This window comes from Phoxinus phoxinus (assembly GCF_949152265.1).
Source record: "Phoxinus phoxinus genome assembly, chromosome: 4".
Lineage (NCBI taxonomy): Eukaryota > Metazoa > Chordata > Actinopteri > Cypriniformes > Leuciscidae > Phoxinus > Phoxinus phoxinus.
In genome coordinates, this window is record NC_136879.1 from 30913248 (window position 1) to 30930269 (window position 17022).

The window sequence follows — 17022 nt, forward strand, 5'->3', positions numbered from 1 at the left end:
TTTTTCAGTAGGAAAAATTGATGTATAATGTAAAGACTGCCATCTGATGTCATAGTTGGTTAAATTCGTGCCTTTTTTCTTTTCTTTTTTTGTAAATGCAACCTTGTTTTGTCAGATGCTTTTCAGATGTAATTTGTTTCTGCACTTTAGGGAGCTACATATTCAAGAACAGAACAAGGTTAGTCGCTTTTTCATTAATCACTAGAAAAATCCCAACTACAAAGTGCTGGTCACATGGTGTGGCTGTGGTTTAAGGCATTTTAGATATACACATGGCCTGCAGAAGTTATCGAAATCTCCAAAGCACAAAGGGTCACCGCCATTGACGCATGAATCAACTGAGCCCTTTTATGTCCCATGAAGAAATTTGGCTTCTGTCTAGTGTCTATTTTTAGAAATGAAAAGCTTATGGTCAGAGTGGACCCACACATTCTTTTTCTTTTTTTATTTGGAATTTGGATGCTGGAGCATATCTCTTCGTTCCCCTCTTTGTTCTCAAAGCATCTCAGGTCTGTCTTTCATGTTCAAATATCTGTGAGCTGAATGAACCGCAAACTTGTTCTGACCTTGTTCTATCCTCTCTCCTCATCAGTTCTTTTCATTTCCTTTAGATTAGAGCTAGGCAATATTATAATGACAACAAAAACACAACTTGTTTTTTTTGCACTATTTCACATAGAATGTTTATGTACAGTACTCTTATTTATTTTAAAAGGATGATTTCAAAATTAGATTTTCATGCAAGAAGTAAAATAAACTGAAAAATCATATTAAAATATTAACATATTATTGCAAATAAACAATATGTAACTCTTTTTATTTCTTAGTACCTTACCTGCAAATGTATTTACTAAAATATTTAGATGCAAATACATTTGTATATTTAGTATTTGCTTTTAAATGGCTTAAAAACATGTTTAAATATTTGCAACGAAATTAATGCAATGAACTTAAAAATAGATAAATAAACATTTTTATTTACTATATGCTCTGTATACAGGGATAAACCAGATATACAGTGATAGTACATATATTTTCACAATTTTTAAAGCAAATAAATTGAAACCTCTGTGAAAATTGACTGATTTTGTTAAATTGTGTGAATCAATGCAATGATTTTTCTAAAATTTAAATTAGAGACGTTAATTCTCAGGAGTCATGACACAAGGAGGAGGTGTATAACTTGTTTACTGGCAGGGTTTTAGAAAACTTAATGGCAACATGAAAACGTGTTAAATTGCGTCTCAAGATTAATTTTACATTGCCAACAAGTTAACACTAAAGTTTAATTAATAATTTATAATAATAGCCTAATACTGAAGTGAAGTCTTACATAAAGCAGACTAAATCTAAAGCTATATGAGGTCAAAATCTCTGTGTATTAAAGGTGAACTATGCAGGTTTCTTTACCTTAACTGAACCGCTTCGGAGTCATTGGAATGGTGATATAACTGTTTTCGGGTTGAATGTTGGTTGTCTCGTACACTCTTATCGTTTGTGAGCGGAAAAACCCACCCTTGCAACTTTGGTTAACCCCGCCAGCCGCAGCGTCAGGAAGTATGCTCTGTATACTTGTGATATCAGGTCTCGCGATGTAACGAATTGCTTTATGGCAAAAAAATCTGCCATGGACAAGTGGATTTTTGTGCCATGACACTGATGGATTCAACCTTAAGGGATTCGTTTTCACAATAAATTGAATTACTAGGAATTTGACTGCCAAGTTTCCTAGAAAAGCTTCTCATATTTAAGATCATTATCCAAAAAAACTGCCGTAGTTTTTTTTTTTACACCATTGTGGAACTTTTTTTTTGTTTAGTTGTTATGGACATTTTCCAAAATCCCAAACCTATAAGTTATTGTACTTGAGTGTAAATTAAATGATGTGGTTTGTTAAAGGGTTAGTTCACCCAAAAATGAAAATAATGTCATGAATGACTCACCCTCATGTCGTTCTAAGCCCGTAAGACCTCCGTTCATCTTCGGAACACAGTTTAAGATATTTTAGTCCGAGAGCTTACCGAGAGAATACAATGCTGAATAAAGTCTTATTTTGTGTTATTTTTGGACCAAAAAGTATTTTCGATGCTTCAAAAACTTCTAACTAACCCACTGATGTCACATGGACTACTTTGATGATGTTTTTATTACCTTTATGGACATGGACAGTATACTGTATATACAGTTTCAATGGACGGACAGAAAGCTCTCGGACTAAATCTAAAATATCTTAAACTGTGTTCCGAAGATGAACGGAGGTCTTACGGGCTTAGAACGACATGAGGGTGAGTCATTCATGACATTATTTTCATTTTTGGGTGAACTTACCCTTTAAGGTTAGGTGTGCTATTACATTTCTAAATGACTAGGTGTGTCTGAAACCACATAGGTGCTACGTTTAATGAGGAACCATTTAAAAAACGTTTAAAAAAGTATGTTCTGAATAGCATGAATGTATTTAGTATGAATGCAATCCGGACACACCACACCTGGGATGGTAAAGTGTCTTTTGGATGTGCACTTCACAATCTCTGTGAAATTACTAGGTCATCTTGGTACTTTAGGCATATTTTTTATTAGTATGAATTTGGTAATGCTAGTTTTTATTTTATTTTATTTTTTTAACCCACTATATAGTAGGAAAGTAGGCATATTTGTACATAGGGACTGAGGAGGGCAATTTTGGACTATAAAACAAGAAAAACCATAGGCTTACACGGAAGGAAACTTAAGTCATAAATGGTCCAAAACACTAGCAGGGGTCACCAAACTCGGTCCTGGAGGTCCGTTGTCCTGAGTTTAGCTCCAACCATCTCCAACACACCTGCTTGAAAGTTTCTAGTATGCCTAGTGAGACCCTGATTATCTGGTTCAGGTGTTGGAGCAAAACTCGGCAGGACAGCCGCCCTCCAGGACCGAGTTTGGTGACGCCTGCACTATAGCATCATGAAGGCGAGGTTTGCATGAGCAAGCATCAACAAATTAGTATTATTTATTTTTTCCAGAAAATAGAGTAGGACTATATAGTCTTTTTGTGTGTGCGTGCGTGCGTGCGTGCGTGCGTGCGTGCGTGCGTGCGTGCGTGCGTGCGTTGCGCGCATTGTTGCAGCTTCCCAGCTCTCCTTTCTGGCAGTTTTTATACCAATACCATTGCAAAACTCATAATTCCTCTTACGGTTGCTTGATCAGGCTTTCCAGGCTTAATGGGGATTTCTGGAGATTTATGTGGTGCTGTAGGAAGAATCTCAAAGGAGGATCTGTGGTGACTTCAACAGGTATTTTACTGTTGTTGTTATTCTGCACCCATATCCCATGTGTCCTGAGGCAAGACTTGAGTGCTCCTGGTGTCTGCTTCAGTGAGTCCATCCCAGGCTCTGTTATTTTAAGTCCTTCTACTGACAAGATCCCTATTCCTGTACTTTCGTGGGCTCTTTGAAGGGTTGTCTGGCTGCTTTGGATATCCATAAAAATCCTTAATGAATGCTAAGTGACCGGTACTGCTGTTTTTCACGTCTCAGTGACAGTAGGCTTGAGAGACTAGGGTCCTAACCTATCCCTTAGGAGAGAGATGGAGAAAGGATGGGTGGATAATAGCACATGCATTCTTCAGAACACCGTCTACATACGCTAATATGTATTTAAAAGGGGGACATTATATGTAGATTGTTTGCAGATGCATTATGGACATATTTTGTCCAAGACACTTTTCAGTCAGTGAGTTGAACTGGATCAACATGATTATTGCCATCCTCAAAGAATTGTTGCGAGGCCAAAAAACATGGTATGAACTTAAGATACCGACACCATAGTTACCATAGATATAATAATGTTTACAGCTGCAGATAAAGCCTTGGGAGCTGGAACCCAATTATGGTAAGGGGCATTACATTTCCAACACACACACTCTAAGCATTTGACCAATCACAACAGACTGAAATTTGGAAGGGGGCTTTAAAGAGACAGGAATTTAAATTGAGCGTTTCAGGCAGAGGGTTAAAAACAGGTGCTGCAGCAATGATAATTTTTTTCAACTTTAAATTATGTAAATGTATTATAGCAGACCCTAAAAATAAAATAATAAACTTAAGCATAATATGGGGCACTTTAAAATATGCAAAAAAATATTCTCTGAAACACTAATACGGCAAGTAGGTATAACGATTTCATGTCTGTTGTGTAACATTTGATCTAAAGGTCTCCGATAAATTAGCATTGTGCACACATTCATGAATATTTCATCAGTCAGAAGCAACAACACCTCTCAGACATGATGTTGCAGCCCTTCAGAGGAGCTCTCCTGTAGGATTCGGCCAAAGAGGCGCCTCTGCTCTCCTTGGAGGCATCAGAAAAAAGCATGCCAGCTCAAGCCTTCATGGTTCTGCAGTTCTTGAGGGGAACGAAACCACCATAGCTCATTTCAGAGAAGGCACTGATATGATGTTAGGCAGAGGGGAGCCTTTAGGGACCTAATGGTTGGCGATAAAACACTGAACCTCGCCCTTCATCCCAGAGGGGACGTACAAATACAAGTCCATTAAATTTGGCCCACAATACCTACCTGGGGAGCGGCTCTCTGCACTTAGGTTTGGTAGAGACGGGTCTCTATCTGTTTTTGTTTTGTTTTTTTTGCTATTGATCAGTGGCTCACCACCTCTGACTCTGTCTCTGACTAACGTATGGGCCACCAGACATGAGCCTGCCAATTAACATCAATTCTGAGTACATGATTTAAGTGACTGGTAGGAGAGACATGGCCATTAGCACGAGTGGCCCATGTAGCTCAGGGCTCTGTTATTTGGATTTAGTACTACACCATCATGCAAAAAGCTCTAGCGCCCTCCATGAATAATTGACAAACAGCCAGAGACCATTAAGCCACTCTTCCAGAAGGTAGCACCGCGTGACCTTACAAACGCGTATGCGTGTGTTTGTGTACTCGCAATAAGGCGAGAAAAGGGCAGCATATTTGTTTGAGAGCTGCAAAAATCAAGTGGATTGCCACCATCAGTATCATGATATATGCAGCGTCTGCTGTCATATAGCTCCTGCTGAGGAGTAACGGATGTAGCAGTAGCGAAGTTAAATTATATCTTTCATCTCTCTAACTCCGGCGCTTATGGACAGCATAGTGATTTGTGTTGGTATTGGAGCAGTTACTGTACTGTACAACTGGGCCGTGGGTGGTGAACACACACTGAAGATACTCACCTTTTATGGGAAATATGGGAATATAAGAATATTTTTCATGGCTAAATGTGTCGTTGAAGGGGAACGTGGTCTAGCGGCTGGCACATGTGCTCCTACACAAGTGGGTGACACGAGTTTGGATCTGGCTTTCATCCTGTTCCTCTTCTCTTTCCATCATCTATTCTCCTTTTTACACTTTTCTCTGTTAAATTGAGTGGCCAAAAATCAAATAGTCACATTTAAAATAAATAGGGCTGTCAATTTAACTTTTTAACTTTTTTTGAAAGTGTTAAATCACTATTTAAATCCAGTCCCATGACCTGTATGTCAAAGCTAATATAATAAATTATTGTATTGGTTGATATTGGATATTTATTTGTTAATTCTCATGATTTCATATCAAACATTTCTTACTGTGTAAATTAAAATTGGCATGTCAGAGTGACATTATACTATTTATTTATTTATTCAGTTATTAAATAAACAAGTTTGTGTTGAGCGCCACCTCGAGGAGCCATGAATAGTGACGCTGGGAGCAGGGAAATCGATTTGGAGCGCCTTATATTATTAATTAAAATATCAATATTTGACGCCAGCATATCGATTCTCGTATCGCACAAAGAAGTACAACGATATATTGATATTTTGTCCCACCCCTAGTCCATAATGGCCATGAAAATGATCATGTCAATCATCTTATATTTGTGCTTTTACAAAGCTTACAGATGCAAATCTCACCTCAGAGGGTGTCAGCTCTGCATCATAAAGAGATTCATACCAATGAGCGTCAGTGCTGACTGTGTGTTTGGCATGTGTTGGCCATAGCAACTGCGGAACAGAGGATGTTATTTTCTAGAGAATAGCATGACGCATCCACTGCCAGCCTGTCAGAAATGGCTTTTCCTCCTGTCCACGCTTACTTGTGCTTGCTTTTTCTGTTTTTTAATGAATGATTTGAAGTTTTCCACTGAGGAAAATAACTGCAGCAAAGAAAGAAACCGGTCCTTTCTGTCCTGGGAAAGAGTAAATCTATTAATCATGTTGCAGCCGAAGTGCAATTCCAATGTAAATGGATTAGAGAAGTGAAGGACTGCGTCGGCCAGGGACTTGAACAATGAAATGTACAGCGGAGCGGCTTGCCAGTATAAATGGACTTTGTGGTGCCTGGGGAGAGAGGCAGGTCTCTAACACTGAGGCTGAGGTCGGGGAGGGTGTGATGGGAAGGTGAATTCAATAACTCACAGACCGCTGTGTTCTTGCATTCCAGGAATAAGAGGAGACAAGGACTAGATCTATTTTTTTTCTCTTTAAATTGTTTAGATTGTCATACACACACTTCAGAATATTCGACATTACGATTGTATTCATGAAGAGTATGGCAGCTCATGACTGTCTCCAGTCACGGCCCTGTGAGTGATGTTTGAGGAGGCATGACGAGGCAGGTTGTCAGAGTGACTTCTGGGTCGTTTGCTTGGTTGCACACATGCACACACAAAGCATGCCAGCATGAGTCTTGCTGCTGGTTTTGTGTCATTGTTTGCTGTATTGAGGGATTATAGGCTCAGGGTGTTCACGGGCTGTTTTGCACTGGATTCACACAGCACTCTGATGTGGAGCTGACGATCCCCCGTGTCTTGGCTGCAGATGGGGATTGAGTATAATAATCTGTTTCCCATCTGGAGCCAGTGTTTTTTATGAGGGACGAAATAATAAAACGGGGAATATGGCCTCAATGACTCTATCCGACTCCAACTGCAGTCATCTCAGCCCAAAAAAGAAGCAGCATTGAAAGTTGGGAAAACAGAGAGTGAGAATTTAATTTTAATTTAAATAATTATTTCTATTTTTCAATTCAATTCACACATACTTCACTTCAATTCACACACACTTCACTTCACTTATCTTCTTCCACCAAAAAGTATACAAAAAGTATCATTATTGTAATAGCCTACACTTTACTTTTTAAAATAAAAATTAGCAAATTAAAAATATAATACAGATAGTAAAATTATGTATAATGACTTATTTTAATATATTATAATAATGAGATGGAGGGAATAATGTTCTTAATTTTCAGGGGTAATATGACCCACGCATGTTCTAGACAGGCTTTGTGAGATTGACCCAATATTTGCTGTTCCCATCTGCTGTCATAGGAGATGGGTGTTTAGTTTGGTCCAGTTTTCTTGGAAAAAAGGTTTATTTAATCTCTGTGCAAATATTAGTGATATCTGTAACCTATATCCTCCTAGGCTAGGCAAGGCAAGTTTATTTACATAGAACATTTCAAACTATGGTAATTCAAAGTTCTTTACACAGAAATGAATTAAAATAATCACAAAATAAAAACAAGGGAAATTAAAACCGATATAAAAGGAATTAAAAGAGATATAAATATGATTGTTATAAAAGGAATTAAGAGTAAAAAGATTAAACATAGATAAACTTCTCATCTGGCAAAACACCGGTTTATCATATTTTTCACAGCTCCCAGTTTTACTCTGAGATTTTGCAATGGTGATTAGACTGTGTCTATGGTGTTCTTTCGGCGTGCTTAAGAAATCTATTGGTCGTCTCCAATAGACCCGATTTCCCCTAAAATCGTACAGGAGGAGCTCTAGGACTGACTCACGGGGTAACCTCTGGTTCACTGCCCCACCAGTCCGCACCCCAAATATTTGTTCAGAAGCTTTAGGAATGGAATCGATCCAGTCCACACCCCACAGAATCTCAAGTTTAATTACACGTCAAACTCATTACTACACCACAGACCCAGGTCATCATCATGGTTTCATCTCTCAATTTCCCCAATAAGTCATTTATGTTTGTCTCTTACCCAATTCTCACTGCCACTTGAGTTCAGTTTAGAATCAAAAAGAGGATGCAGAAATAAAATGCAGTGCAATCAGTCGGACGTACAGTGGATACAGTTAAAAAGAGTAAAAAGATTATACATAGATAAACTTCTCTGGCAAAACGCCGGTGTATCATATTTGCACAGCTGCTTGTTTTACTGTGAGGTTTGCCCATGTTGATCTGTGTCTGTCTGTGGTGTTCTTTCGGCACACCTAAGAAATCTAATCCTAATGAGTAAGCCACTCCTAGTTCTCTCTAAACAAAAATCTGGCATCCTCTGGTTTATCCATGGGTTTGTAAATATTTAATTTCAGACATATGAATAATTTACCCAGGGTGTGACATAATGCCCGATTCATTTTTAATATCTCTGCAAATTTGAATCCACATATTTTATGGTGCAGTGACAGAATTGGCTTATTTAGCAGGTTCTGCTGTTAGAAAGTAGGATATGCTCTACAGTAAGCTGTAAAAACTATAATTATTTATTAGGGTTCATTAAGACCAGTGAGCTATTTCACTGCAGCATAAAGCCATTGAAACTCTGCCAGGTTGTGCTGAAACTTACACATCTAGACTAGCAAATCAAGAAACATTCATCAATGTCATTGGTACCTTAATCAAATATAAGGATAGTGTGGAATATGAAATGAGATACATTTGGGAGATGGTCTTGGAGAATGAAAGGCCATTCATTTGAAGCATTACACACAGCATAGTGCTTTCTTTAATTGTATTGCTTGATCTAATCAGACCCATTACTGTGGTAAGATTCAATTCACATTTATTTGTATAGCGGGCTTCACAATACACATCATTTCAAAGCAGCTTTACAGAAAGTGCATGAGTCCATATTACAATTTATGGTGATCTGTTATCAGAGGTAACTGTCCAAGTTATTTATTTCAGAAATGTACATGTACAAAATCACAGTTGGCTAAAAATGTATTAATATAAACAATGTAATAATTAATGCAGAAACAATGAGCTCATTGAAGTAATGAATACTTGTTGAAGTAAGACAATACAGTGAGACTGTAAAGCACCTGTGTATGTGTTCCCGCTCCAATGACACACATCTTTTTCTGTACAGGGTAGAGAGATCTACAGACCAGGTGATCAAGCCTGTCAACGTGGAGGCCTTATCCAAGTGGGTGGGTAAGATCCCCCCGGATGTGCTTCGGGACATGCCTGTCATCGCCCCAATGCTGGCCAGGCTTGGCTATGATCCCCACGCCAACCCTCCCAACTACGGCCGGCCCGACCCCCTTGTCCTGGACAACACTAGAAGGGTGAGCATCGCTACACACTATCTCCTGTGGTGACACACACTATCTCCTTTTTTTCAATTGTACCTTAAAGCACCTCGACCTCATTTTCCTCCATCCGCTGCTACTAAATCATCTCGCTGCTATTATTAGATCAGACGTACGCATTTGACACATTGCCAAGTATGCGGGTTAAAAGTGTTCCTCAAGCTGGGCTATATGTTATGAGACTGGGATCAGAGGATTGGGTATCGCTTAGCTTAATTTGTGCTCAGTATTTGTTTTTTACTTTCTAATCCAAGTATTAAAAGCCATTTACATTCCACACATCCTGCAGGCGCGAGCATCTCCATGTGTGAAACGGGTACTTAGGTGTGAGTTGCACCTCTGGGATTAGCGGAGATCGGTTATGCAGATTGGATGTGTGTGTGTGTGTGTGTGTGTGTAAAATGTATATCTTTTTTTATTTTGCTATATTGTCTAGAAAGCTAGACGCTAGCAATAACCTATCTCAAAAAAGACAAGTCTTAAATTAAGTACAAATACGGTTAAACATTGGCCATTTTGTTTTATGTTGATAGAGTTGTGTTTCAGAGACTTACAATATGAAGATGAAGTGGGTGTTCTTTATAAAGAACCAAACATTGATTGACAGTTGAATCCATTTTGTCATCATCATTTCTCTGAGATTATTGATTGCTAATGATTCATGGTTCACTGGTAGATATAGACCCAGCTTACTGCCTGCTATTTATTAAACCTTAATAAATGTACATTCTATTATGAGCCGAGCTTGTCGATTGTACATTCCGTCATTACATTAGCATTATTTTCTATTCATTTCACTTCATTATGTGTCATTTCTTTCTAATGTGAAGCTTACATAATATGGATATGTTGCAAAACTATCTCAAGTTTCAAACCGTCTCAACCTTCTTTACAGCGCTAAAGATTAGACCAATTTGGAGGCTAATTTAGTCTATGACAGTTCAAGAATAGTTGTAGCTGCTAGCATCACTTTATCATCAATAGCTCAGAATCATCATAGACATGACGGAAACATTACCTCGGAGTGTCCCTTTCTTCTCGCTCTGACTGGAAGTCTTTTTTTGGTAAAGAGAACTTGGGCTCAGTTCTTACATTAGCAGTATTACACCACACTCCCTCACAGCTGCTATCCATTTGCAGCGGTTTATGACGAAATCAAATGCTAAACTATCAAAAATGTGCCTTCAAGGTTTTGAGGTGCTGTGATTTACAGTTGTGCCTGGTTGTTGCACTGTCCATGTGCCATACTAAATAATGGATACCATGCCACTCAAGCTGGGCTAGGTGGTTTTGTCAGAATTCACTATTCTGACAACTTGGCCAGGATACATTTTCGTTGAATCAACACAAAACTTAGGAAAATGGCATGACTTGATGGAGTGCTGACTGTGGTGGAAAGCATTTTTATGCTACTTGAGCAGTGAACCACAGTCACGGTGTAGAGTGGGTTGTTGTTTTTTTGTCCCCTTCAAGGTCTGAGAGAGGCCCCTGTCAAGCTCTATCAGTGTCGGAGGGATTGATGGGAAAGCTGTGTCAGATTCCTATCCTTGGGAAATTATCAGTGGCATTGAAATGGCTGGGCAATGTTTTCTGGCCACATCTTCATCCCGGCTTCTTTGCTGTAGGAACACGATGGTGATCGGACAGTCTCAAAATCCAATGTGAATGTTTTTAAAGGGATAGCTCACCCGAAAATGAAATTGTAACTACCGTATTTACTCACCTTCATGGCATGTAGAAAAATGTCTCTGTGTTTTTGTCAATACAATCAAACAACATTGGACCCCATTGATTATATTGCCATAAAACATTCTTCAAAATATCTTCTTTTGTGTTCCTCAGAAGAAAGTAAGTCATCCAGGTTTTGAACAACTTGAGGATGAGTTTTTGGTGAACTGTCCCTTTAATACTCCATCTCTGCGAAAACAATCTGAAGCGGTTGTCAACCTTGAACTATTTTGTAGTTGCGCTCTGCTTTGTCATGACAGTTGTTCCCTTTTTCCCACACAGTGAAGATTCCTTTGAGTTGAGCAATTGCTTTGTTTTCTTTTTTTTTGGACATATCATTCTCAGCGATTCAATTGGTGCCAATCTCTGTCAGTTCCATATGTTTCTTATGATGAGTAAATCTCATTCTGTTCTTACCGAAATACTGTGAGCTTCAAAGCCCTGTTTTCTTTGAAAAGGAGTTCGACTAACAAATTGGAAAATGGAAAGCTTTTACAGTTTTCTACGCACATGGGCAAAATCGTGAATGTTTATTGTTTTGCTCGAAAATTGAGGGGTGGGGGTTTAAAACTGGTCACAGGAGTGTGCTGTTTGTTTGTAATTGTTTTGTCTTTCATCTTTTATTTGTTTGTTTGTGTTTTTATTTTGGCTGGTTTTGTGCATGCTTGTGCCCCTCGAAGCAGTCCAGATTTCATTCAGCATTCTTTTGAAAAGCTATTGTTGTAGTCCCTCTCCTTCAACAGCCAGATCCATCTTTCTGACTCGAGGTTTTGTGTGTGTGAGAGAGAGAGACATTGGGAGAAGCACATCTGCAGCGCATTAATGTGTATTTCCCCTGGATCAAACACAGCTGCATGGATCAGTCGTTAAGCCCCCCCCTTCCCTCCTTCGACATGGAGTACGACACACACACAACAGCGAAGATCTAAGATCTGCTCACAAGGTGTGCAGTGCAGACAGACCGTAACACAGAACGAGTGCAGTAAAATTTGTGAACTGTGGTGCGACTATTTTTGAAGTCGAAGAAGCAAGCTGAGCTTCAGAGGGCAAAGAATATGAGCCGTTTTATTTCGAGTCGTTTTAACATCCATTCAATTCAGAGTTTTTTTGTGCTTGAAATATTGCAGTGCTTTCAGGATAGATCAGTAGGCCTCTCATTTGCTCGTATTGTATTCTCAGGCCTTGGTGTGCTGAAATCAATGCAAACTAAACATGTAGGTCAGTGACCAATATGTGCCTTGAAATGTACTCTGAGTACATGCATGTTGGATTCATACGATTTGAAAAACTTTTCTACCATTTTCAAGAATTTTAATTTAATGACTAAAAATGTCATGTAGTGTAACCATCAGCTATAAGTAATAACATATTTGTTATATGATTAAATCGTTTTAATCATTATTAAAAAATATTTGAAATTGAAATGTATAACATTCAAAAGTTTGGAGTTGTTAAGATATTTTAATGTTTTTAAAATAAGTCTCTCATTCTCACCAAAGCTTCATGGATTTGATCTAAAATATAAATATAAAAGTGTAACATTTAAAAAAAACATACTGACCCCAAACTTTTGAACATTAATGTAAAAAGTTTTACAAGTATCATGAAATAATTCATACATATTAAGATTTTGGGGGGTCACACCACATGACATTTTACTACCAAACCTACACCTTGTCATAAAATAAATGAAATTTGATATTTGAATAAATGAATAGATCCAGACAAAACATGAGCGTCGTATCCTTGCTAGTTGACTGACAGAACACCACTCGAATTCCTTGCAAATTGACTTTTTTACTGCCGTAGTAGGCAACAATAAAATATACTTTCACATTGAATCTCATCCAAATCTCATGAGTACAGCAGAATACAGTTGGTGACATTGTGGATACAGTATTGAAGTGATGAGAGGTGATGGGTTGTACCCACAGGAGCATCCAAGTGTGGCAGTATTTTGATTCGTATTGGTATATTTAGATCTCGTTAGAGTCCCACCGGATGAGGATCTGCTTATATTGTGGAAAGAAAGTGAGAAGTGCACGAGAAACTGTCGCTTGTCAGACTGGTTAGCAATCATACGCAAAAGGCTCTGACTTTCACCATGCATCACCTCTTTTTCTGAATTAGCATGTGAAATTCTAAAAATGTGATGTCTTTAAATATAAAAGAAGTTAGATACATCATGTATGTTTTAATTTCCAATAAATTGCTCATTCTGAGTGTCAGAGCACTCGACTATAAAATCACTCAAAATATGTGTCCTATTGCAAACATCTGCATATAAAATAACTGCCTGGAATAATTCAAAATGAAAACATTCAGTGTAAGTGGAGCGTTAAGGCTTGTATGTACATTATTTGAATTCTTGGTTTTCTCACAGCGACCGTCTGTTTTTGATCTATTTGGCCGTCTCCTTCACATGATGTCCTTGCTGTAAGCTCTGAATGCAAGTCTTTTTGCCATTTCTGTACAGTATCTGGATAGCTGTAGAAATGGCTTTGAAGTCGCAAGCCTCTAAATAACGAGGTTTCCTTGGTAACAGGGGCGAACTGCAAGACTCCAGCTCATCAGAGGAAAAAAGCTGCAATGTTGCAGAGTCATGGTGCTGGTCTGTAGAAGAGACCTCAACTCGAGCACAGGGCCACAGCTGAGGTCTGGTTAGATCTGATGGCTTTCGCAGCTGCGCTTCCTTAACATGTCGGGGTTTTGTCTGCCTTGTTTTTAAGGGGGATTCGGGGCAAACCAGCTATTTGTGTTGCATTTCACTTAAACGATTTCTCAGTGTTGCATCGATTACATTATCAAATTCCTTTCTTTGCATTTTTATTAACACTTAATTGTTTTCATAAAGTCTCTTGTTAAGACCTGATGAAATCAAATTGAGAGTTTTGTGGCTTTTAGTCTGTTAGCTCTGAGGGCATCTTGATAGTGTACTCACAAAGAAAATTTACATTTATTATGTAATATTTAAAAAAAACTCAACTTCCAATTTGTGAAGTGACCGAGGCTTTACAATTTTAATTAAATTTGATAAATTAAACGGCCAATAAACATACATTATCAGTACAACTTTTTAAATAACCCATTAAACATGAAATGATTAATAATTTAAGACATTTCTGCTCAAAATTAATTAAAAAATGAACTATCCCTTTATTATCCCTTTAAATTGAATCTTTTTGGCATAACGGGTTCTTTAAAACTTAATCAAGAACCCTACAGTTCTACATTGAACCCCATTGAACTATTATTTTTCTTAGGGTGTATGACTTTACTACTTCTTGTGGAACATAAAAGAAGATATTTAGAAATTGTTTCTCTTTCTGTCTGTACAATAAAAGTTGATTTTTTTTAACACATTGTTTTCCGTTCTATAGACAAAAAAAATCGTATAAAATATATTTTGCGATTCATTCAGCAAAATAAATAGCTTATGTGTTTGGAACAATATGAGGGTGAGTATATTTTGTGTACATAAAAGGGATAGTTCAAACAAAATGTATTTAGTATTTTCCTTAAGAACCCTTTTTCTTCTATAAAACATCAGTAACAGGTTATTGGAAAAACTACAGTGTTTTTACAGCCCGAAAACTATTGACATCCATTCTGAATAAATATCATTGCACTTTTTCAATGCTTGTGTCCTGTGGTAATTAAACTGGGACCTAATTTCTTGTGGCAGTAATGCACCATTTCTGCAATTAAGTATTGTGGCTTTAGTTGGTAATATTGATCTGAGCACTCCAGACTAAATGGGCATAATGAAGGTAGCACTATCACATGTCCAGTTGCTTACAATTTAGTGAAAAATAAGCAGATTAGCGTAATTCAATGCTTGCAAGGTAAAAGGAACACTTGAGTGTTCAAATGGTCATACTGTGTCTACTGAAGCCGTGAATTTAGGTCCTGTTGACGTTTTTACCAGGTCATGGCAATCTTGACCTGTGCAGTCATGCCATGAGTAAGCTAGAAATGAGGAAAAACAGCCGTTAAAGACACTATACAATACACTTAATGGTATAGACATGGACTAAATGCAATACAATCCTGTCAAACTGCTTCTATAGCTATCTCATGTATCGTGCTTAGCTGGTGATTTTTGCTTATCTGACTTTCATCTGGTTTGTTTATGCAGATTCAACATGATCCACCCAAACTATGTAGGACACCGGTAACACGAGGACGGATGTACTGTATATAGTTGTCCAGGTTTCAGTGACATTATCTTATCAAGACATCTGTTAGTTTCTGTGTTTTTTGACAACAGATTGACTCTTCCTGGTCCATATTGTTGCACTTCACAGAGACTTTTATATAATGCAGAGAATAAGTGACAGTAATTTGCTTCTCCACCCTTTAATTGTCTGTCATCGGTCTCCTGTGAATTAGTACATTTTGAATCCTGTCCAAAGCCACAATCGATACCTATGAAGTGACTTTGCAGCTTCGTCATGATTCGTGTTGGGAAATTGATATTATGATCAATAAGTCGGTCTCAACTGCGCTGCTAGTAGCATCATGTGTGTTTAGCTGTACTGGAGGCTTGGCAGCAACATGCCAAATATGGCAGTTTGTTGACCAGAAAAGGAGGTCATGTGGATTAGAAGTTTGATTCAGTTTTGTGTAATACTTTACTAAACTAGATTTTCTGGAAAAACAAAAAACATGATTCCCTGCATGTCCATTTAATAAAAAAAAGTATAAATGAATGAATAGTTTGTTTTAGCTCACGATAACAACACTGGTTATTCATGTTCATTGCACAAACAGTGCGGATTATGGTAAGTGAGTTACACGCTGAAGCTTAATACTTAAGCTATTATAACTTTTAACCCATAGTTGATACAGTGTGTAATAATGCTAAACGTCCCTTTTCTGCGTGTCTAGTGCTGCCCAAGGTAAAAATAGGTGTGAAAGAGTCATGGTACCGGGGTAAAAACCCTCTTCGTCCGGTGTGTGTGCTAACACATTGAGTCAGCAGTGTCGTCTTGCATTAGAAGAGCTGTTGGTGTGTGACTGTCCTACCACAGTTTAATTCATCTTTGATGAATCGCTTTTGCTATTTCTGTGATATGGAACAGTGAGCACCAGCTTTCTGCTACGCTCCACTGCGTCTGTCTTCAGAGGCTACAGCAGGTGATTCTGGATGTAGTGGTTCTGGGAGATCAGGGCCGACGGTTCCTCTACCCGAGGCTGAGACGCAGTCAGCTGCACAAATCTGTCAACATCCCTGTCTGCTCGCCAACTCGCATTTGAAGCCCTTTGGGGATTAACCAGACCACCCTAATGTGTCTAAGCCATTACACTATAAGATCAGATCTGTACGCTAGTCTGTACATAAGGGGAAAGGAAAGACAATTTCCCTTGCTGTTACCTTTTACCCCGATATATTAGTTAATCTAATTAATCACACGTTAAATTTGGCTGAGAAATTACCCCCAAAAGATGGTCATTATTGTGTTAAATGAGAAAAGCATCAAATAGACATTACAAAAATAGCTTTAGAAAGAAATGTTTTATTTGATTCAATATAGAATTTTTTACACAAACTTCAGAAGATGCATCTTAATTGGTATGTAGATGCCAATAATAGGTTGCCATTATTCTTCAAAATATTGTATTTTATGTTCCTCAAAAAAAAAAAAAAAATGACATGATGGTAAGTAAATAAAAATTTGTAATTTCTGGGTAAACCAGAAGGTTAATGTCTAAATTAACATTAAGAGGTGGCGGCAAATGTCTAAATGAGTGATTCATTGAGTCATTCGATTTGTTCAAACAGCTGATTTATTCAGGAATTAAATAAATGACTCTCTATATGATTGGGCCATTGAATCATTGGTTCACCTGATTGAAATGCCACTGTGTTGAGATTCAAAACAGTTCTGTTTTGGTAATAAAAGCATTGATTTCTTTAAAAACAAAATCATTC

General features: G+C 37.9%; 1 protein-coding gene across 2 annotated transcripts in view; it reads left to right on the plus strand.

Annotated features, from left to right (window-relative positions):
• tpst1 (tyrosylprotein sulfotransferase 1) overlaps positions 1-17022 on the plus strand; it is a 37440-nt gene that overhangs the window by 13374 nt on the left and 7044 nt on the right. For both annotated transcript variants that reach the window (XM_079610880.1, XM_079610879.1), the window contains exon 3: positions 9137-9335. In XM_079610880.1, the coding sequence (XP_079467006.1) occupies positions 9137-9335 (199 nt within the window). The remainder of the gene's footprint in view (positions 1-9136; positions 9336-17022) is intronic.